We start from the raw sequence: 22,865 nt of genomic DNA, 5'->3' as shown, positions 1-22,865 counted from the left end.
AGGAATGCGCCCATTTCTTCTAGATTTCCTAATTTATTGGCGTACTACTGTTCATAATATGTTTTTAAAATCGTTTGTATTTCCTTGGTGTTGGTAGTGATCTCTCCTTTCTCATTCATGATTTTTATTAATTTGAGTCTTCTCTCTCTTCTTTTTAATAAGGTTGGCTAATGGTTTATCTATCTTATTAATTCTTTCAAAGAACCAACTCCTGGTTCTGTTGATCTGTTCCACAGTTCTTTTGGTCTCGATTTCATTTACTTCTGCTCGAATTTTAATTAACTGTCTTCTTCTGCTGGGGGTGGAGTCTATTTGTTGCTTTTTCTCTAGTTCCTTTATGTGTAAGGTGAGCTTTTGAATTTGAGTTCTTTCCAGTTTTTGAATGGATGCTTGTATTGCAATGTATTTCCCCCTCAGGACTGCTTTTGCTGCATCCCAAAGATTTTGAACGGTTGTATCTTCATTCTCATTAGTTTCCATGAATCTTTTTAATTCTTCCTTAATTTCCTGGTTGACCTTTTCATCTTTTAGCAGGATGGTCCTTAACCTCCACGTGTTTGAGGTCCTTCTAAACTTCTTGTTGTGATTTAGTTCTAATTTCAAGGCATTATGGTCTGAGAATATACAGGGGACTATCCCGATCTTTTGGTATCGGTTCAGACCCGATTTGTGACCCAGTATGTGGTCTATTCTGGAGAAAGTTCCATGTGCACTTGAGAAGAATGTGTATTCAGTTGAGTTTGGATGTAAAGTTCTGTAGATATCTGTGAAATCCATCTGGTCCAGTGTATCATTTAAAGATCTCGTTTCTTTGGATGTGTTGTGCTTAGAAGACCTATCTAGTATAAGAGCTAGATTGAAGTCACCAAGTATAAGTGTATTATTATCAAAGTATTTCTTCAGTTTGGTTATTAATTGGTTTAAATATTTGGCAGCTCCCACATTCGGGGCATATATATTGAGGATTGTTAAGTCCTCTTGCTGGATATCTCCTTTGAGTACGAGATAGTGTCCCTCTTCATCTCTCACTATAGTCTTCGGGGTAAATTTTAATTTATCTGATATAAGGATGGCTACCCCTGCTTTCTTTTGAGGACCATTTGAATGGTAAATGGTTCTCCAACCTTTTATTTTCAGGTTGTAGGTGTCCTTCTGTCTAAAATGAGTCTCTTGTAGACAGCAAATAGATGGGTCCTGCTTTTTTATCCAGTCTGAAACCCTGCGCCTTTTGATGGGGTCATTAAGCCCGTTCACGTTCAGAGTTACTATTGACAGATATGAGTTTAGTGTCACCATGATATCTATTCAGCCCTTGTTTTTGTGGATTGTTCCACTGAACTTCTTCTTAAAGGGGAATTTTAAGAGTCCCCCTTAAAATTTCTTGCAGAGCTGGTTTGGAGGTTACATATTCTTTCAGTTCCTGCCTGTCTTGGAAGCTCTTTATCTCTCCTTCCATTTTGAATGAGAGCCTTGCTGGATAAAGTATTCTTGGTTGCATGTTCTTCTCAATTAGGACCCTGAATATATCCTGCCAGCCCTTTCTGGCCTGCCAGGTCTCTGTGGAGAGGTCTGCTGTTACCCTAATATTCCTCCCCATAAAAGTCAGGGACTTTTTTTCTCTTGCTACCTTAAGGATCTTCTCCTTATCTTTGGAATTTGCAAGCTTCACTATTAAATGTCGAGGTGTTGAACAGTTTTTGTTGATTTTAGGGGGGGATCTCTCTATTTCCTGGATCTGAATGCCTGTTTCCCTTCCCAGAATAGGAAAGTTTTCAGCTAGGATTTGTTCAAATACATATTCTGGCCCTCTGGCCCTTTTGGCGCCCTCGGGAACCCCAATTAAACGTAGGTTTTTCTTCCTCAGGCTGTCATTTATTTCCCTTAATCTATCCTCATGATCTTTTAATTGCCTGTCTCTTTTTTCCTCAGTTTCCCTCTTTGCCATCAACTTGTCTTCTATGTCAGTCACTCGTTCTTCCACCTCGTTAAGCCTCATCGTTAGGACTTCTACCTTGGATTGCATCTCATTGAATTGATTTTTAATTTCTGCCTGATTGGATCTAAATTCTGCAGTCATGAAGTCTCTTGAGTCCTTTATGGTTTTTTCTAGAGCCACCAGTAGCTGTATAATAGTGCTTCTGAATTGGCTTTCTGACATTGAATTGTAATCCAGATTTTGTAACTCTGTGGGAGAGAGGGCTGTTTCTGATTCTTTTTTTTGAGGTGAGGTTTTCCTTCTAGTCATTTTGCTCAGTGCAGAGTGGCCAAAAACAAGTTGTATTGGGAAAAGGAGAAAAAGAGAGAGAAGGAAAGAAAAGAGAAAAAGAAAAACGAGAAAGAAGGAAAAAAAGGGGGAAAAAGAGAAGAAAAAGAAAGAAAAAGAAAGAAAGGAGAGAAAAAGGGGGGTGGGGTGGGGGAAGCAATCAGAAATCAAGAAGAAAGAAAGAAAAAAAAGCACAAAACAAAACAAAAAAACAAACAAAAAAAAAAAACACGGGGGAGTATCTTCTGATTCTGTATACTTTTAGTCCCTTGACTTCCCCTGGAACTGGTCTGTGTTGCTGGTCTTCTGGGGGAGGGGCCTGCTGTGCTGATTTTCAGGTGTTAGCACTTGGGGGAGCTGCTCTGCCCCTGCCTGGTGCAGGGCTCAGTGGGGGTTGTTTACCCCGTGAGGCCCCGGGAGGAAGCCACAGTGGCGGGGGCAGCTCTGGGACCCTGGAGTCAGCTCCCGCAGTAACTCTGGGGCTCTCGGTCTGCAGGGCCTGGAGGCTCCCGGGCGGGGCCGCTGATCTGCTCAGTTCCAGGCAGGAGCGTTCTCGCTGTCCTGGGCCCTCCCGGCCTCTGCCTATCCCGGGGGGGGAGGCCGGATCCTGGGCTGTGTCCCCGCGCCCTGTGCTCCGGGGCCTGCGCTGTTGGATTCACGCTCCCGGCTCCCGGCGGTGCAGCCCCCTCCGCGGAGGCGGTGCAGCCCCCTCCGCGGAGCCGCCGCCCGACCCCCTCCGAGCTGCTCCGGGTCCCACCGTGCGCTGCAGCCCTTAGGGAGCTCGGCGCACTCTCCCGGGGCGCAGTTCCTCTGTTACTGTCCCAGGGAGCCCGAGGGCAACCCCACCTTTCTGGGGATCCTGCTCCAATTCCCCGGGAGGCCTTTCCGCCCGGGAAGGTTGGTGCAGCTCCTGCTCCTCCGGGACGGGGCTCTCCTGTCCTGGGGACACTCGCCCCGGCCTCAGCCTGGCTCCTCGCGGGGCCCCTCCCCCTTGGAGGCCTTTTGTTTCTTTATTTCTTTTTCCCCCCGTCTTCCTACCTTGATAGAAGCGCGAACTCTTCTCATTGTAGCGTTCCAGCTGGTCTCTCTTTAAATCTCAGGCCGAATTCGTAGATTTTCAGGATGATTTCAAAGTTTTTTAGGTAATTTGTTGAGGGTAGGTGATTTGGAGACCCTACTCTTCCGCCATCTTGCCCCTCCCCAAGATTTTTTTTTTTTTTAAACACCCAAGACTTTCAATTTCTCAAACAGCCTGAGGTTTTCAAGAAATCTCTTTCTTTGGCACTGACCACATTTCACCTATTTATAAACATACTTTTATCTTCTCCAGATGATGAATTCCTTGAGCAATAGTCCCTAAGTCTGGTTTGTTATCAAAACTTCAAAACTTTAGGAAAAGTTTCCCCTATTTTAAAAAGTCTTACCCCAATCTGAGTCCTAATCTTGGGCCTGAGAATCTGTATTTTAACGTGTATCTCAGGTGTTTTGGATGCAGTATTTAAGAGGGTAGCAGAAAGAAGAGGCACTGTCATATTCATATTGTATCCCAAGCATCTAAAATAAAAAAAAAAGACTGCCTGACACAAGAGTAGGTATCTTACAGATGTTTTGTTGAATGAATGAAAGTGCCATCTGGGAAGGGAAAAATAAGTCACTTATTTTTAAAAACTCATTTCTTATTAAGAAATAACAAAAGGGGGGGGTGCCTGGGTGGTACAGCGGTTTAGCGCCTGCTTTTGGCCCAGGGCGCGATCCTGGAGACCCGGGATCGAATCCAACGTCGGGCTCTGGTGCATGGAGCCTGCTTCTCCCTCTGCCTATGTCTCTGCCTCTCTCTCTCTCTCTGTGACTATCATAAAGGAAGGAGGGAAGGAAGGAAGGAAGGAAGGAAGGAAGGAAGGAAGGAAGGAAGGAAGGAAGGAAGAAAGAAAGAAAGAAAGAAAGAAAGAAAGAAAGAAAGAAAGAAAGAAAGAGAAATAACAAAAGGCTTGGCGTGCCTGGGTGGCTCAGTGAGCTAAGCCTCTGATTTCGGCTCAGGTCACGATCTCAGGGTCATATGATCGCGCCCAGCAATGGCCCTGGACTCAGCAGATAGTCATTTAACATTCTCTTCTCCTGCACTCCCCCCAACCCCACTTGCGCAGACACGCCTTCTCTCCCTCTAATAAATAAATATAAAAATAGAAATAACAAAGGCTTATCAAATCAAAGCAGAAAACCAACACTCTTATATTTTCTTAAAACATAATGAAACATTACAGCTATCCAAAGAAATCTTAAGACGCCAATAAACTGCATAAGGTAAGTCAAATAAAGCAGGAAATCATAACAAGCTACCTGATTTTTCTTTTAATTTGCAGGGAGAAATGTTTCAGAAATGTAATACTGTTTTTTATGGTACCAAATTTAATAAGAAGACAAATTGGGAGACAGGTGTATTATACACAATAATTAAGCCAGCAACTTCATTCAGAAGGAACCATTATACTGATTTCTGCCTGCAGGTTTTTTGTTCAAGTCAATTACATAATCTTAGTTTCATTCAGTCAAAAATACCAACTACCTACTATTTGCCAGGCAATGTACTCCAGTTTCTCCCCAACTACCAGATAATCTCCAATGTCTCTTTCAACTTTAAAATCCAACAGCTGTTTTTAATAATATCACCTATGAACTACTATTATTTATTACTTTTTAAAATTTTAAGTGGGCTCCCCAACCAACGTAAGGCTTGAACTCACGACCCTGAGATTAGTAAGAGTTGCATGCTCTACTGACTGAGCTAGCCAGGCACCTTCAGCTACTCTTATTTTTAAATTTCTACCATTAGTAGTAAGATGAAGTACAATAGTAATTATTAATTATTATAAAATATATTCTACTGAGCACTTAATATGTACCAAATTGTGTTCTGGGTAACTTCCTTACCTGTATTAACTTACAGAATCCTAAAAATTAAATGAGACAGATAACACCCCCATTTTAGGAGAGGAAAAACTTAAGTCCAAAGTTGCACAGCTAACTCCAGCCATAAAGTAACATGTGAACAGACTTTAAGTCTATCACTTTCACAAACTTACCTCCTCCAATTCTGAAAAAAATATTATGGTAACATTGCATTGCTCTGGAGCTAAATAAACACAAAAACATTCAGAAATCACATGCTGTAATAGGTATCAACTGCTGAGCACTAGACACCTTAACAAATGCAACCTCTTGTCATCCTCAGTTACTAGTTACTAGATTATTCCTATTTTCCAGATGAAAAGAACCTGATAGGCAATGTTCATTGTTCAAAGTCATCTGAATATGCATACACCTGGAAATTTAATCTACTGTTTAACTCTCTGATTCGAAAGTCTCTACACTTTAATACCTTACTGTAGAGTATGGCAGTCGATTTATGATTTAATTAACATTTACCATCACTAACATACTTTTTACTGTTCTGCTGCATGTCTTTTTTTTAAGATTTTATTTTATTTTTATTTATTCATGGGAGAGAGAGAGAGGCAGAGACACAGGCAGAGGGAAAAGCAGGCTCCATGCAGGGAGCCTGACGTGGGACTCGATCCCGGGTCTCCAGGATCAAGCCCTGCGCTTAAGGCAGGGCTAAACCGCTGAGCCACCAGGGCTGCCCCTCTGCTGCATGTCTTTAAATATTTCCTATTAAGAATTCATGATCCACTAGATCAGACCATTCAAGAATGCTACGTTCTACTGGATTCCAAATAGCTATACCTGCTTTGTACCTTGGAATGAAAAGGCAGATTGCCAACTCTGAATATTTATTTTTGTGTCAACAAATCTAGGTAATTTCAAAACCTAAAAACACTGGTGTCATCAAGACGCACAAAATATAAAGCTTAGATACAAAAGTTAAAAAACAAAACCAAATTTTGAACACTCAAGTATTTTTGTCATATCACACCAAATGAATCTAAGAGACCATGGCATGACTAAATGGGAAGTTTATCCTTTTAATTAAAAATAGTCCTTATAAACCCATGTTTAAATAGAAGGTATACGCTATGTCCTTGACCAAATCCACAGTAACCTTTGATTTGTTTTAAAATGTTAAAAATTGGGATCCCTGGGTGGCGCAGCGGTTTAGCGGCTGCCTTTGGCCCAGGGCGCGATCCTGGAGACCCTGGATCCAATCCCACGTCGGGCTCCCCGTGCATGGAGCCCTCTGCCTGTGTCTCTGCCTCTCTCTCTCTCTGTGTGACTATCATAAATAAATAAAAATTAAAAAAAAAAAAATAAAATGTTAAAAATTTACCACTTAAAAAAATCTGCCTTATATACAACTCTCAAACATACTTTGACTTTCTGCTAGATTATATTCTTTAAGAAATGTGACATTATTATTACATGTGGGGCTAACAATGGCCACAACATAAAATATGGCACATATAAGAATAATATGTCATGGATAATAATTTTATTGATTATTATAAATGTCCTAAGGCTCTTTTCCTATAAATTCAAGATTATTTTTTCTATGCTTGATAAAGTCTATCAGATTCCTAAGTTCAATTACAAATCATTTTTATTTATTTAATGTGCTTTTAAAACAGAAAACAGGGCAGCCCCAGTGGCTCAGCGGTTTAGCGCAGCCTTCACTGGGGGTGGGGGGTGGGGGTGGGATCCTGGAGACCCCGGATCGAGTCCCGAGTAGGGCTCCCTTTTTGGAGCCTGCTTCTCCCTTTCCCTGTGTCTCTGCCTCTCTCTCTCCCTCTCTGTCATGAATAAATAAAAATCTTAAAGTAAAAAAAAAAAAAAAAAAAATACCTCCACCCAACTACCACCATTAACTTTTTCAAGTTGTGGACACCATTGAGCCTGGCATTTGAGTTTTAACTACTCCAGACAGTTAAGACTTGAATCTACGGCTATGAAATAGTTTTTCTAAGGATTAAAACATTAAATGAGATATAAAGGGCTTAGCATGCCAACAGACATTGTAGATTCTCTAAAAATGTTGATTCCTTCCACCCAGAACATATTTGTGTGGTGTGGTGCTGACCAACTTTGATAACATGGGAAATCTGAGATGAAGTATGTAAATAACAAACACGATTAATTAATATCCAAAAAAATCCAACAAATAAATAATTATGGTAGTGGGCAGGGTCTGCAGAAGTCAAACTCTAGTAGTTACGACCACTTGGTAGGAATTTAAAAACGCTGGATAACTAAACTGAAATTTTTTATCCTTCCAAGAATAAAGAGTAGATTGTGATATACTTTTTTTAAATTGAAGTATAATTAACATACAATGTTATATTAGTTGGAACACACTCTTGAAAAAAAGTTGGAAGGAAAAACATCAAGAATCAAGATTAAGGGTTCTGTCCAAAAAGAATCATAAAAACAAGAAGGAATAATCGTATTATAAACCCAACCAAGTATGTCCATGGCTCAAGAACAATACATTTACACAAAAGACATACAGGGTTCTACAGGAAACTGATTAAAATGGAAAAGATTTCATATCTGTCAAAATCTTTAAATCCGTTTCAGTATTTTTTTCATAGGGGTTGAGGAAAAGCAGATAACGGATATGCTTTAGTTTTTCTCTTTTATTTTAAAAAAGTCTCTTAAATTTCCTTTAATTATGGAGAAGTGAACTGGCTTCAAATCCACAAAGACATCAGAAACAATATGGTACTTTTCTTTAACGAACAAGAATTTGACACTATTTGCCAGACCACTTACTTAAGACAAGATTTTCAATTTCTCTAAAGCTCAGGCTAAGATTTTCACTTAAAAATCTACATTGCATCTTTCTTTCATTTCTACTTGGTAATCCGGAAAAACACACCGCACAGATTTCTTAAAAGCTGAACAGCACAACTTTGAAAGATGCAGTACTTTTATCAAAACTCAACTCGCAACTTCGCAACCGGTCTTACAAAGCGAGGTCTATTACACCCAATCACTAGTTTTAATTACACTCAGCAGGATTCGAAATCTGAGAAGCAGGCAGTTCACGCCAACAAAACAGCGTATGAAAACCCACAGAACAAAAACCAAACTATTCTCCAACACGATATGCACCTGGGAGAACCAATCTGAGATTGCACCGTGATTAGACATTCCAAATTGCTATCACTCCCGTATCAGAACGTCAAGAAATGAGCATCTCCTGGTTCCGAAATCTCTCCTTTTCTCATGCAAAATTTGCCAGAAAACAAAACACAAACAAAAAAAAATCCAAGCCCTCGGTAACTACCAGAATTTCCAAATATTTCAGCGTTTAGGACAACCACTTAAAGACGTTGATCCTAAGCGCTCATTTTAATTTAGAACACAGCCCCGCCAAAAGATGGCCTGTTGCTGGAAAACACGAACACTAACGAGAAAAGCCATAAACGGTTCAAAAAGCCCTCCCTATGCAAAAGCATAAAAAGGCGGGAATTTCTTTATTTCAAATTTTGGTAAGAAATTAGTGTGTCACCAGTTGCCCTCCAGGGAGCGCTCTGAGACTCGGCTACCAGTCGTTTCAGTTAATAAAGCGGGAAAAGCGCTCGAACGTGACCTACAGCAGTTTCGGGCCGACCCTCCCGAAGGAGCGGCTCCCGGAGGGGGCGCGCAGTCCCCGCCGAGGCCCGGGCTCCCCGCGGCCACCCGAGGGCCAGGGCCAGCCGCACACCGGGCACACACTGCCCCCTCGCCCCCCGCAGACCTGCCCGCCCGCCGCTCTTGGCGTCGCGCGCTCCGCCGCCCGGGAGGCCCGAGGGGGGCGCCAGGGAGGGAGGGAGGGCTGCGAGCTCGCGCGGGGCGGCGACAACCGACAACCGCCCGCCTTTGTGGCCCCGGCCGGGCGTCCTTACCCTGCCGACGGCGGCCCGGCTGCGGCCTGCGACGGCGGCCCCGGAGCCGAGGACCGGGGTGGGCTCGCGCTCCTCGTCGCTGGAGAAGTCCGGGGGCCCCTTGCTGTTGGCGCCGGCGGCGAGCGGCGGCCGGTTGCGCGCCGTGAGGTGCTGCAGGTAGAGCTGCACGTACACGTCCTTGCGCTGCTCCCCGACAGGGAGCGTCACGTTGTTGGCCACCAACTCACTCTTCAACTTCTCTTTCGTCAGGACCGAGGGGTCTTCCAGGAACTCCGGCATCGCGGCGGCGAAGCCCCTGGCCCGCAGCCCTCCCAGCCGCCGCTCACGCCGGCGCGCTCGCTCTCCGGCCGCGCTCGGGGCCGGAGGGGGGGACCGCGCTGCCGCCTCCGAGCCTCACGGCTCCCGCCCGGGAGGAGCGCCGCCGAGCACCGCACACGCTCGCGCACACAAAGCCAGGCCGAAGCCGGACACAAAAGCCCCCCCGCCAGAGCACAAGTGCGGACCCAGCGCGGCCAGGACGGGCGCCTCCGCCAACCCCAGCCCACACACACCACCAGCGAGGCCGGAGCAGCCTGTTTGGCCCACGCCCCAAGAACGCGCGCCGCCATTGGCCCGCGGCGGGAGGAAGCCGCGCCGTGATTGGTGGGAGCGCTCGCGCGGGTTCCATTAGCCGCCGCTCGGGGCGAGGGGTTGTGGAAACGCAGTTTCAAAGCGGCTCGGGCGGGAGCCCCGGACCGAGCGCGCTCCGTTTCTGCTTTCCCCTCGCCCGCCCTTCCCCGCCCTCCGCCTAGGTCGCCGCTAAGGGAGCGGCCGTGCCCCGCGGGTGTGCGGCTCCCTCCTCCGCCCCGCCCCACGCCGCCCTGCTGGAGAAGCAGCTTTCCCCTGTGGCTCGGTCGCCCTCGGACGGGCCGCCTGCCTCGCCAGCCGCGGGCACCCCGGGCTGGGCCTTTCTCAGTCGCACGCCGCCGCTGACCGGGGAACCACCGCAGCCTCTCCTCCCCGGGACGCTCGCCCTGAAGGGAAAGAAAAGGAGCGGGGCGCGCTTCTCGGCGCTCATCTTCCTCGACGCGGTGCACCTGCGGGCGAACGGGCCGAGCAAGCCGTTCAGCCCCCGTCCCTGCTAGCCAGCGCTTTTGTTCCCGAGATTCAGGAAAAACCAGACCTCGACTACGGGGCACTTTGAAGTGCCCCTGAATTTGTGACAGAATTGTATCGTCAAATACTCCATTCGTTTCTGGCCCTACAGGTTGGGACGTTTCTGAAGGATTTCGTTTTGCACATTGGGGCACAATTGCATTTTTGTTGAGAGCATCTCTGGATCAGATTCGTAGACCCCTAAGTATCTTAACCGTAACCGAGTCAAACCTATGCCTTGATGGGCAACTTAAGGAAACAGATGGTGCGTACCTAGATTTCAACCATAGAAGAGCTGGGTGACCTATGATCAGGCCAGGAACCCTAATCACACCCGTATTACTGATTCAAATTAAAAAGTCTCAGAAGTTTCATAAGATTAAAATGTTTTCCTGCAAACAAATAACCACTGTTTCTTACGAATAGATACATTCCAAGATGCTTTCTTCCAAGAAAAAAATGAAACTGACTTTGCATTTAGGGCACCTTGATCATTTCCCCAGAATTCTGTACTCCAAACTGCATTATAAGCTGCTTAAAAATTTTAAAAATGTTATCTGATTTCTGCATGGTTGAGTAAATTTTTAAAAAATGCTTTCACTTGGCTGGGGGTTGCGGGGCTGGTCCACAAAGACCCCCAGACTAAAATAAAATAAAATAAAATAAAACAAAAATGCTTTCACTAAAAATGCTCCCTATTTTGAGTTAAGTCATTTTATTTTGTTCAAATTGAGGAGACACTGTTTAATGATAGATTCTTTTCCTAGGGGGCAATTTTGTGTTTATTTTCTAAAACTCTCAGTATTACATATATTTAAGCAATAGTAATAAGCTAGTAGTGCAAATTAAAATTGTATTTTAAGTAGCAAATTGTTTTGTACATTTTAAGGATGCCTTGTGAAAGTTACCTCATTTTTCTCCCCACAGCTTCCCTGGGTACCTAGGGAATTGCTTTTATCTTCATAAGGGGAACTGAGCTGCGACTCAAAGGACCATGATTTTGCACCACAAATACATAATCACAGCAAGACCACAGCCGATGGGTCTATTCTACCCTTTTGAATTAGGTCCTGCTAAATTGTTAACTTGCTAGTTGAAGAAGAATTTGGCTCTGTCCTGACTGTACTAACAGTTTTTCAGAGGTAGGTTTTGCTGCTGTACCTGAAAAGGGTAAGAATTACCAAGGCTATATATGATCTGACCAGGGTGGTGGGTACATAGCAGGGTCTCCCGGCTCTGACAGCTGCCCTGTGTTCTGAGGATACCTGAGCAGCTTGGTCCCTGAAATGGATCCTTGGAGAAGGAGGCATCACTGATACCTGAAGATAATATTATACCTAAATTTGATGTGAGTAGAATACAACGCTGAAGTCACAGACTCACCTGAGGGTAGTGCAGTGGCTTTTTTCATAGGGCCCTTGCACTCCAGATATTTTTCCGTTTTTCAGGCTGTGTAGTCCTTAATGATAATACTTCATCCTGCTTTTTGACCTTGAGCTAAAAAAAAAAAAAAAAAAATCACCTGTTGAGTTCGCAAGGTGTTTGTTTTTGTAACTTGCTTTAAATAGACCCAGCATGGGGGGATCCCTGGGTGGCTCCCAGGTTTAGCGCCTGCCTTCAGCCCGAGCGTGATCCTGGGTCCTGGGTCCTGGGTCCTGGGATTGAGTCCCACATCGGGCTGCCTCTCTCTCTGTGTCTCTCATAAATAAATAAAATCTTAAAAAAAAAAAAATAGACCCAGCATGGAGTGCCTGTGTGGATCAGTTGGTTAAGCATCAAACTTGATTTGAGCTTAGGTCATGACGGTAGGGTCCTGAGATTGAGCCCCACATAGGGCTCTGAGTCTGCTTGTCCCTATCCCTCTGCTTTTCCCCAACCCCACTTGCGTGCCTTGCTCTCTCTCAAATAAGTAAAATGTTTAAAATAAATAGACAGTACTATGCCCTACAAGCCAACATAAAAGATAATATAATTAATAAAGAACTGCATTCAGATGTTTGAAGTGGATATTTCTTAAGCAAAAACGTTTTCATTCCCTTTAATTAATTATCTCTCCTCTTATCCTTAGAAATCATGAACCAGAGGTTATGTGCAGATTCTACATTTCTCAGGAGACACGGTTGATGTCACAAGAGATCAGACCGTGAGATCACCTTTCCATATCATCACAAAGTCATGACTAATCACAGACTTGGAATTGTCCTAGATGCACCCAGTTATAGCCCAAGCACTATAAATTTTTAGTGATAAAAGTAATTTTTGCTTTCAACTCTCCTAAGTACAAGTTATGTTTGCCTCATACCCTGTGTACCTTAAAGCCAAGAGGTTGGGCCACAGGTTTGGGTAGCCTCTTTGTTCTTGATTACTACTTCAAAACTATTCTTCCTCTTTCCTCCTTCAAAAACATTTGAAGTTCATATAATCTGGGTAAATCATCTTTTATCATATTTATCAACCTTCTGGCCACTCTCCCTCAGATATACGCTGTTTTTCCTTGCTCTAGGTTTCTGCACCATCCTTGTCCATATTCTCTGTGAATTTAACCTTCTTAGAGATGGCCCATGCAACACCAGCATTTGGCCTCTTAGTTTTATTTTTATTTTTTAAAGATTTATTTATTTAAGTAATCTCTACACCTAACATGGGACTCAAACTGATGACCCCAAGATCAAGATCAAAAGTCGTATGTTCTTTCAACTGAGCCAGCCAGGCACCCTCAGCACTTGGCCTTTTAGATTTTTTAGCTCTTCATCTTCTTCAACAACTTGTTCCTCTATTTCATATCATCCATTCATTCCAAGTGCTAAAACTTTGAGCCTTGTCATCAATAACTGTTTTGCCTTCTAAGTCTCAATTTCAAGTATCCCAATTGTCAATCACTAGTGTTTTTCCTCAGCTCATTTATTATACTCTCACTGACCTATTAACACTTCCAATCCATTAAGCCCAACACTAAAAAAAATCTATTCATATGCTTCTGGCATCATAAACACTTCCAATTTACCCAACTTAGATTCCTCGATCAATCCTTGCAATTGCTCTTTTGCCGGCATTTTCAACCCTCTTATACCAATGTCTCTATCTTTCTTGCTTGCAGGACTCTCAAGATAGAACCTCAGTCTTGTTTGGACTGAACCCCACTGAAACAAACTTTTTCATTCCATTTGCTTGCATCCAAGTAGCAAAGACTGCTATAGAAAAACCATACAACAGGGCTGATTGGTTTTAATTTATGTATGATCTCAGACCTCATAGGAGCACTTCATACTGGCTGGCAAAACTATTCATTCTCTGGATTAACCATTCATACCTTGGCTTCTCAACTCAAATCTCTTATATCCTTTAACCCCCACCCATTTTCAGCTGGTGTACTTGCATCATACTTGAGAAACTGGAAACCACCGGCAGGGAATGCCTCAACTTCAGAAGATCACATCCGTGCTCATTTGCTCTTGCATCTTTCTTGTTTCAATGGAAGAGAAAACTGTCAGAAAGAACTCCACCCCTTGTACTCTGGATCTCATTCTTCTCTCCTGCTCAAGGACTTGATTCTTTGAGTCACTGCCCATGAAATTTCTTAATTTTTTTTTCATTATTTTTACATTTTAAGTAGGCTCCCTGCTCAACATCGGGCTCAAATTCACAACTCTGAGGTCAAGAATCACATATTCTACTGCCCTGTGCAATTTCTTAATTGGAAAAAAAAAAAAAAAAAGACTTGGCATTTTATTTTATTTTATTCATACAATATAAAATTTTAGAAAATTACCTTTTTTGGTTGAAACAGCTATTGGGTTTTATTTATTTTGGTATTGGGTTTTCTTTTTTTTTTTTTTTAACTCTTTAAAACGTTACAGCATTGATACCTAAAAATCTTGAGAAACAGTGGAAAGATATTCTATGTGAAGCCATGGCTTTAAGAAAAAAACATACCAATGGAATAACTGTCAGAAAACTGTTGTGAAACTTTTTTTTTCCCCATAAATCATTTGGATAGCTGCCTTCATTTTCCTTTTTGAAGTTTTTAATGTTCTAAACATACAGCTGACTTTTTTATTTTTCATTATCCCATTTTGCATAGGGCTTGGTTGTGAATTTAAAGGTGTCACCTCAAGCGGAGTAGATGACTAAATACATGGTCATAAAAGTCATATTCTTCACATTTTTCTTAAGAATATGAGAAGATTTTCACAATACAACATTGAGTAAAAAATAAGTAGAAAAAAATAGAGAACCATATTAGAGTAAGATCTCAGTTCTATAAAGAACTGTAGTGTGTATGGATATATGTTGGATATATGTTTATTTAAAAATTTATACAAAGAAAAAAGACTAAATGGATATAGACCAAAATATTTGTAATAATTTTGTCTAGGTGATAGGGAACAAGTAATTTTTACTTTCTTATTCTGTATTTCTGAAGATTTCTCTGATGAACACATGCTTTTATAAATATAACTTCTTTTGAAAATAGTGTGAGAAATTGGGAAATCACTTGGCTTATCAGAATTCAGTCTTTCAGTTTTGTATTTCCAAAGGCTTCATTTTTATCAGTTCATCATCAGTCTTAGGTAACTGATTAACAGTAATCTCAAAAGAGAAGCCTAGTTTATTGAACAGGTGAAATAAATGCTTAGAGCATTCTATACTAGTGGATAAATCTACTTGGGAGAATAAATGCCTGGAAAGATTTTAGTGAAATAGAACAAAATCACAGATCTATTAAGTGGGAATTCAAATATGGATCTGTATTTCAGAGCCTCTTTTTTGACTTCATTCCTATAAAATATTTGTAGAAGTTAAAGTGTTGGATTGTAAGTTGTTTCAGAGCTATATAGCAAGTCAGCAAATGGGCTATTCTAGGAAAGTACAGATGTCCAAACTTGGAAAGAAGCTGGAACCTGTGAAGTAACAGTCTTAGAGCTGTAGCAATATAAATAATGACATGTATATATACTTCTTTACAACATTTTTATGGATATCTCATTTGATTTTTTTTTAAGATTTTATTTATTCATGAGAGACAGAGAGAGGCAGATGGAGGAGAAGCAGGCTCCATGCTCGATCCTGGAACTTCAGGATCATGCCCTGGCCCGAAGGCAGATGCTCACCCACTGAGCCACCCAGGCAACCCCTTAATTTTGTTTCTACTACTATTGAAAATTCGTTAAATCACATCAAGCCCGTCTGTAAAGTGCTCCCTATGGAGAATTATGAATGGGTCCAAAGGCAGCTGAAGATTTTTTGTTGCTCAGTTGGCTGGACGTTGACCCCACCTAAGGTTCCCAGGACCTAAGTGCTACGGGGCCACCGGAAGAAAGATGGCCAAGTGCCCTGGGTGACAGAGGGCTCAGCTCTCCAGTCTGAGGCCGGGGAGATGAGTGCCTCTCCCCGTCCACTCCGCCTCCTCCCTGCCAGCCTCAAAGTCCCTATTACCTGTTCATCTTGTCTCTATCATTCCAGTCATTTATCCCCAGCAACAGAATCTACTGTACTTTCACTACGTTCCCCAGGGTGGCGGTTTATGGATCTTTCTGAGACCTAGGCCTTGGATGTGGTACCTGGGGCCGGTGTTGTCTTGTTTGGTACCATTCAGACGCCCCGAGCCGGCCCTCCGCAAGCTGATGTTGAAGCCCAACAGAAACTAAGAATGTTCTCTTACCCCATAAACTAAGAATTTTCTTGATCACAAAGCCTACAAACTTCACAGACATCTCTAGAGCCGCCTCTAGAGCTCAACATTTAGCGCTAGAGACAAGCCAAGCCAACCTGGCCGCAATGTCCCAGGGACTAAGTGCCAAGGTTCAAAATCCTGATTCTTTTTTTAAAGGTTTTTTTTTTGAGTATAGGTGAAACACAATGTTACATTACTTTCAAGTGTACAACATAGTGACTCAACTCCTAAGTTCTGCTGTGCTCACCACAAGTGTAGCCACCATCTGTCACCATACAAGGCTGTTAGAATATCATTGACCATATTCCTTATGCTGTGTCCAGTTTGATTCTCAACCCTGTGAGGTAAGCGGGACCTCCAGTCTGGCCTTGTTCTATAGGCCACTGGTTCTCAAACTTTAGTCGGCATTAAAATCACCTGGAAGGCCTGGTTAAAACTCTTGTTGCCAGGCCCCATCCCCAGAGTTTTCTGAGTCTGGGTAGGTATGGGGTGGGGTGGGACCTGAATATTTGCATTTCTAACTTGTTCATAGGTTACTGGTCTGGAAACAACAGCTCTAGGCCTTTTTTTTTTTTTTTTTTTTTTTTTTTTAACATACTTTGTAAAGCCAGAGTTAACCTTGTCATAGTCTTGAATAATAGTTTTGCATTGTCCTCAGAATAAAATCCAAATCAGTTAAAAGATCCTGACGGATTGATCTAACTCCTGTTTAACTCTACAGTTTTTCTCTCTTCCTTTCCAGCCATACTGGAGAACTAACAGTTCTCCAAAGAAAGTGTATTAGTTTGCTAGGGCTGCAATAACAAAATGATTAACAAGGTAACATTACCTGCTCTGCTGCACACAAAAGCATGATTTCATACAAATGAGATAACATGCTTGGTCCAAGCTAAGATCAAGTAGGCATTGTTACAGATGTATGCTATAGATTCAAAGGTTGCTGAGGGAGAAGGAACAGAAGTTCTGTTATGGGGAGAATTGTGGCCTCTCAAAATTCATATGTGGAAGCCCTGAGTACTCCCCAGTACTTCAAAATGTGAGTATATTTGGAGATAAGGACTTTTAAGAGGTAATTAAGTTAAAATGAGGCCATTAGCGTAGGCCCTAATCCAAGCCTACTGGGTTCCTTATAAAAGGAAACTTGGACATCAGCAGGGATGTGCGCACACAGAGGAATGACCATGTAAGGATACGGTGAGGTGGCTACCTAAAAGCCAAGGACAGGTCTCAGAAGAAATCACTGTCACTTGGATCTTGAACTTCTAGGCTGCGGAACCACAAGAAAATACATTTCTTGTGTAAGCCTTCCAGTCTTTTGCTACAGCAGCCTGAGCAAACTAACATAAACCACTACTTTTATAGTTGAAGAAACCAAATCCCAGGGATATTAAGTGACAGTGCTTGACTCTTTGAAAGCATTCATGTATGTCTACTAGATAAATAAATGCCTTAAAGTAACACAGCAAACTTGTATTTTTCAAGACACTCCTTTATGGGGCCTTCTTGAACTACCCAGGGCAGAATTAATGTCCCTATTTTAGCACCTACATACCACTCTGCTCATGTTACTTTCATGGCACTTAGCCGAACACATTATGGTATTTGGTTACTCAGTGTATCCCTCAGTGCTGAGCACAGTTATTAGGCTCATCATAGTTGGTGGTTCATATCTGTGGAAATGGATGGTCTAACCTCAATCCATTCAAATAGAGGAAAGAACAAACTACACAAAGTGAAAATAGAATGTCTGGCTATAGTGCTGTGTTAGGTTTAAACCTGACATAATTTATCATAAATTAGTACTTGATATTTTCAAAAGACTGAGCAGAAAAACTCAAGGACTTTTATGGAACGTGGCCAATAAAGATCTAAAAATATTTCTCATCATCTTGTTCATTTTTTGTACAACAAATGTCTGACACATGCCTTCGGGCACTGTTCAGTACTGAGCGTCCTGGAGCTCACAAAGGTGATGAAGCTCTGCTCCCTATGAAAGAGATTAATAATTTAACCTGGTATCAGACTTGTCCCCACTCACATGAATTGGTGAAACTATAAAGGGGCTACTGATGTATCACTTAGGTCCAATGCCTTCTAGCATATTCTTTCAACAATTTCCCCACCTTTATTATAAAACAGTAAAGAAGAGGACATGTAGTCAGTTACCTTGTTTGGAAACTTTTCCTCTGTGTGCCAGTTTTATCTGTAAAAGTGGGATACTCATCACACGTTAAGATTGTTTATTGGCACACGGGCCAAAACACGTAAACCGCAACAATATTCAATGTTAGACATTTTTACTCTATTGTCCTTGGTTCCAAAAGCAAGACCATTTTTGGGAAAACAACTTGTACATTTCTTGGGATGAGCCGCTGGACTGATGGATACACCCACTAGTGCACAGCAGTAACAATCCACACTTCTAGGTGCTACGCACATTAAATGACGGAAAACTCCCTTCACAAGGCCAAACAGTACAAAACTGAACAGTATGAAGTCAGCCTTGTCTTTTCGCACACTAAGGATTACTAGGATAATTTATGAAGACGGTTCAATCCTAAAATCAAAGGCATTTTCAAAAAACGGCGGGTATAATCCTAGATCTCCAGAAGCCAGCGTTTTAAAAACGTCTACAAAAAAAAAAAAAAGCCCATGACCCCGACGTGATTCGAACACGCAGCCTTCTGATCTGGAGTCAGACGCGCTACCGTTGCGCCACGAGGTCCTGCTGGGCTGTCGCTCGCGCGGTTTCTTAGGACTCAAGTAACATGGCGTTTCCTCCGGACACGCGTCCGTCCTTCCAGTTCTGTGCTCGGCCCTCCGCCTCGCGCAGGCTGGAGTTAGACACCGAGCCCTCTGGCGCCCCAGGTTTACTGATCGCTAAGCCTCCGCCGAACTTGGGAGCGCAACGAGCGGAGGCGGCAGGAGCGCGTCTCCCTTCCAGGCTGGGCCCCGGGCCCGGGAAGGCGCTCCTCCCCCTGCCACACCAGGCCGCTTCCGTTCCCGCCCGGCCTGTAGGCCCGGAAACTCCGCCGGCTCCCTCCCAGCCCCCACTCCTGGCTCCGCGCCGGGGTCGTGACCTCCAGTTGGAATTTGGCGGGCGTCATTGCGCACGCGCAGGCGCAGGCGGGCTCTGGCGGCCGCTGTTAGCGCGGGGCCGCCGGCGGCTCGGCTTCTCCTCCGGCAACGTAAAGCTTTGCCAGTCAGGTAGCCTTTATGTTGCAGTGAGCTCTCAGCTTCAGGGTCCCCCGTTTTAAAAGTCACACAAAAGGTATCTGCGTCTTGTATTTGTTGGTCTAGCGCGACGTAGGTGAACTGTACGGAAAAGAGCGACGGGAGTCGATAAAACGTGCCAACCTCCCCGTCGGGGAATTGAACCCCGGTCTCCCGCGTGACAGGCGGGGATACTAACCACTATACTAACGAGGAGCTGGTGTCCGCTGGGCTCTAAAACTTCCTTTCAAAAGTAATGAAGGTCCCTCCCTAGGCTCACCGCCCTTCCATTTACTGCCCGGAAGTGTGACAACCCGAACCCGGGGCTCGCTCGTGCCCTCGCCATGCCCTCTGGGCTCCCTGGACTCCTCGTTAGCGGCAAGAGAGACTTATTTAGAACTGAATCGAAATGCGCTTCCGTGCTTATTAGGGGTGCGTTGGTGAAGATAGCGTTCCGGGGCTCTGTATGCTTTCCGGAGGGTTTGGGTTTCTGGAGGGAGGTTTTTAATGTAGTAGTGACAAGAGGATGTGAACTGGAGCACAGCGTCACCTTCACACATTTCTATTTTCATTCTGAACTCGAAGTTCACGGCCAGCGTATGGTTGCCAGACGTCCGGGCAGTCAGGGCTGACCCACGCTGCGGTGCCGCCTCAATCTGTCACCTTTGGGGACACGAGGGCGCTCATGCATTGGGCCAGCTGTGGCCCAAACCAAAGTGTGTTAGCTGATTTTCTTCTTCTTCTTCTGTATTTCAGTCTCTATCCTGAGGCGTCCACAGTTTGCTTGAAAATGATAAACACGTAAATGGCAAAATCATTATCATAACATGTAAATAATTCAAAAACAAGGATGTGCTGTTAATTGAACCTATGGTTAGGAAGAAGGTGGGCTCATGGAATAATTTGTGCCATCCTTAGCCTTTTCATGAACAGAATCAAACCCCTTCCAAAGAGGACCTCCCACAGAAACTTTGACCATGATCCCTAAATAAGCAAATTTCTAGAGTCCCAGACTTGACATGATTGAAAATTTTCATCGTAGCACTTAAATGTATGGAATCCATTCCTTGCAGGGTAATGAAGTAATACTTTTTTTTTTTTTTTTTTTTTTTTTTGCGGGGGATCATAGGTTAGGTGGTGTTTTTCCATGTGATGAAAGGGATTATTTAATGCAGACTTAAAAAAAAAAACCCAGCAATTTCTTAGGCCTGTTTGGGCATATATATATGTGTGTGTATATATATATATATATATATATATATATATATATATATATATATATATATATATTTTGTGTGTGTGTGTGTGTGTGTGTGTGTTAAGTACACTAGAAACCTCAATAAAACTCCATGCCCTATGCCCTCCTTCTACTCCTAACGTTCCAGTAAGTTGTAAGGTCCAAAGGGCACTGTGATAACTACGATGACCGCTTTTTTTCCTTGTAAGATTGAAGGGATTTGTCCCAGGTCTCTGTGTTGGCCAAACTGCAGGGCAAGTGGGAACCCAGATTAATTGAAAGGTCTGTCTTCACCCCTCCCCCACTCCAAGTAGAAAAGGTTTAATCCTTGTCCTTTCAGAAGAGACATCATCCTCTGCACCTAAGCTGTGGTAAAGCTATGCCTGTTTTCATACATGGGTTTTTACTTTTTTTTTCCACTCCCTAGGGAAATGAAGAAGTGGCCTGAGTCAGCACAGATCATGGAGCAGGAAACTGAGCACCTGCTGCCCATTTTCCTAAAATGGAAAGGAAGAGAGGTTGATTAACCTGAACAGGGTAAGGGAGCTCAGAGATTCCTCACTGTCAGCACCGGGTGAACGTAAAGGTTAAAATCTACTGGCAGCAGGGACAACACAGAACTGTCTTTGGAGGTGAATAGCATGGTGACAATCAATGTTATTGAAAGTTTCAGATCTTGCTCTACCTAAATAACTGGCTGTCGAGCTTATCACAGCATGCAGAACCATTTGCATTCACTTCATCTTCTCCGCAGCCCTCTGAGGTCAAGAGGGTGGGTGTTTTATCCCTATTTTACAGGTTGGAGGAAGAGAATCTTGTAGAGTCACTCAGATAGAAAGTGGTGAGAGGCCAGGAATCACCCAAGCCTTGACTGCAAATCTTGTACAAAATTCACCCTACTCCATGGTTCCACATACTTTATATTAACAAATATGTGTTAGGGAGAGAAAACCTTTATCGCTAGTATCAGCATAATGTGTCACACTCGTTCCTGTACTAATATTTACTAATCTTTAATTGCTTAGGCACTGTAGTTATTCATTCACTATTGAACCTACAATGTGCCGGGCATTGTTTTAGACATAGGAGGAGGTTTTAATGAATAAATTATCCTCTTGTGGAGCTTATATCCTAATAGAAGGTAGCCAGCAAACAGTGAATTTAATAAATAAATATGCTACAGGGTGACAAGAGCAGAAATAGAAAAAGATGACATTATAAGAGGGTTTAGAGAGTGGCAGATAAAATACAGTGGTCAAATAGGCCTCATTTTAGTAAGGTAGCATTTGAACAGACTTGAAGTAAGGGCTGTGGCCACATAGCTATCTAAAAGGCCTATGGGGCCTTAGAGGTCATTGTAAAGACTTTGACTTTTATTCTGAGGGGAAATATGCTGCTGTAGGGTTTTGGAGAGAGACATGACCTGGTCTGATTTATGTTTTATTTTTTTAATTTATTTATGATAGTCACAGAGAGAGAGAGAGAAGCAGGCTCCATGCACCGGAAGCCCGATGTGGGATTCGATCCTGGGTCTCCAGGATCACACCCTGGGCCAAAGACAGGCGCCAAACCGCTGCGCCACCCAGGGATCCCTGATTTATATTTTAAAGAGTTTTTGGCTACTGGGTTGAGAATAGATTGTAGGAGGCAGAGCAGAAGCAGGGAGACCGATGAAGTCTGTTGCAACAACCCATGAAGCAGGTGAGGTGGGTCAGGCTAACCTGGGAGTTTTGGAGAACATGAGAGGTGCTGACGTATTTTGAAGGTAGAGCCTTCCTGATAGAACTTCCTGAATGTGAGGCGTGAACGTGAGGTGTAAGAGTAAAAGAGGAATCAAAGACACTTACGGGGTGCCTAGGGGGTTCAGTTGGTTAAGCATCTGCCTTCTGCTCAGGTCATGATCCCGGGGTCCTGGGACTGAGCCCCACATTGGTGGGGAGCCTGCTTCTCCCTCTCCCTCTGTCTGTCACTTCCCTGCTTGTGATTGCACTGTCTCTCCCTCTATCAAATAAATAAAATCTTTTTTTTTTAAAAGACGCTTCCACATTTTTTGGTCTGAGCAACTGGAAGGATAGAGTTGCCATGAACTGAAGTGGAAAATAGTGCACGACCTCAGAGGATACCATCCATATCGATAGTTTATGTGAAGGGAGCAAGAATTCGTGTTCCCTTTAAGGTTCTTCTAGCTAGAGTGAGAATCAAATTGACATGAGGAGACATCTCAGTGAGATGGAACCTCCTATTGGGCTCCGCAGTGGGCATAGAGCCTGTTTAAGATTCTCTCCCTCCATCTACCCCTCCCTGACTCTAATAAACAAACAAACAAATTGACATGTGACATATTAATAGGAAAGAATTAAATTTAGTAGCATACGTAGAAGGAATCCATACAGACATGGAAATTCCAAAGACAGGCAAAATGAAAGGTACAAATGTTGTTATGAAATAAGGAGAAGATGTCAAGAGTCTTAGTCTTCAAAGGGAAGGAATGCATTTTCAGGAAGA

General features: G+C 43.3%; 1 protein-coding gene and 2 non-coding genes across 7 annotated transcripts in view; all 3 read right to left on the bottom strand.

Moving 5' to 3' along the window:
- TMPO (thymopoietin) overlaps positions 1-9,685 on the bottom strand; it is a 34,278-nt gene extending 24,593 nt beyond the window's left edge. For 4 of the 5 annotated variants that reach the window (XM_026013017.2, XM_026013018.2, XM_026013019.2 and 1 more), the window contains exon 1: positions 9,103-9,678. In XM_026013017.2, coding sequence (XP_025868802.1) covers positions 9,103-9,381 — 279 coding nt within the window. In that variant the 5' untranslated portion in view covers positions 9,382-9,678. Of the gene's footprint in view, positions 1-9,102 lie in introns of all 5 variants that reach the window. The other variant, XM_026013015.2, reaches the window with a different exon arrangement.
- An 8,878-nt stretch (positions 9,686-18,563) lies between these two features.
- TRNAW-CCA (transfer RNA tryptophan (anticodon CCA)) lies at positions 18,564-18,635 on the bottom strand. Its single transcript has one exon. It is a non-coding gene; the product is annotated as a tRNA-Trp (tRNA).
- Positions 18,636-19,267: 632 nt separating this feature from the next.
- TRNAD-GUC (transfer RNA aspartic acid (anticodon GUC)) lies at positions 19,268-19,339 on the bottom strand. Its single transcript has one exon. It is a non-coding gene; the product is annotated as a tRNA-Asp (tRNA).
- Between the last annotated feature and the right edge of the window lie 3,526 nt (positions 19,340-22,865).

The sequence above is a fragment of the Vulpes vulpes genome, chromosome 10 (assembly GCF_048418805.1).
Source record: "Vulpes vulpes isolate BD-2025 chromosome 10, VulVul3, whole genome shotgun sequence".
Classification (NCBI taxonomy): Eukaryota; Metazoa; Chordata; class Mammalia; order Carnivora; family Canidae; genus Vulpes; species Vulpes vulpes.
This window is presented reverse-complemented; position numbering and strand designations above follow the sequence as displayed.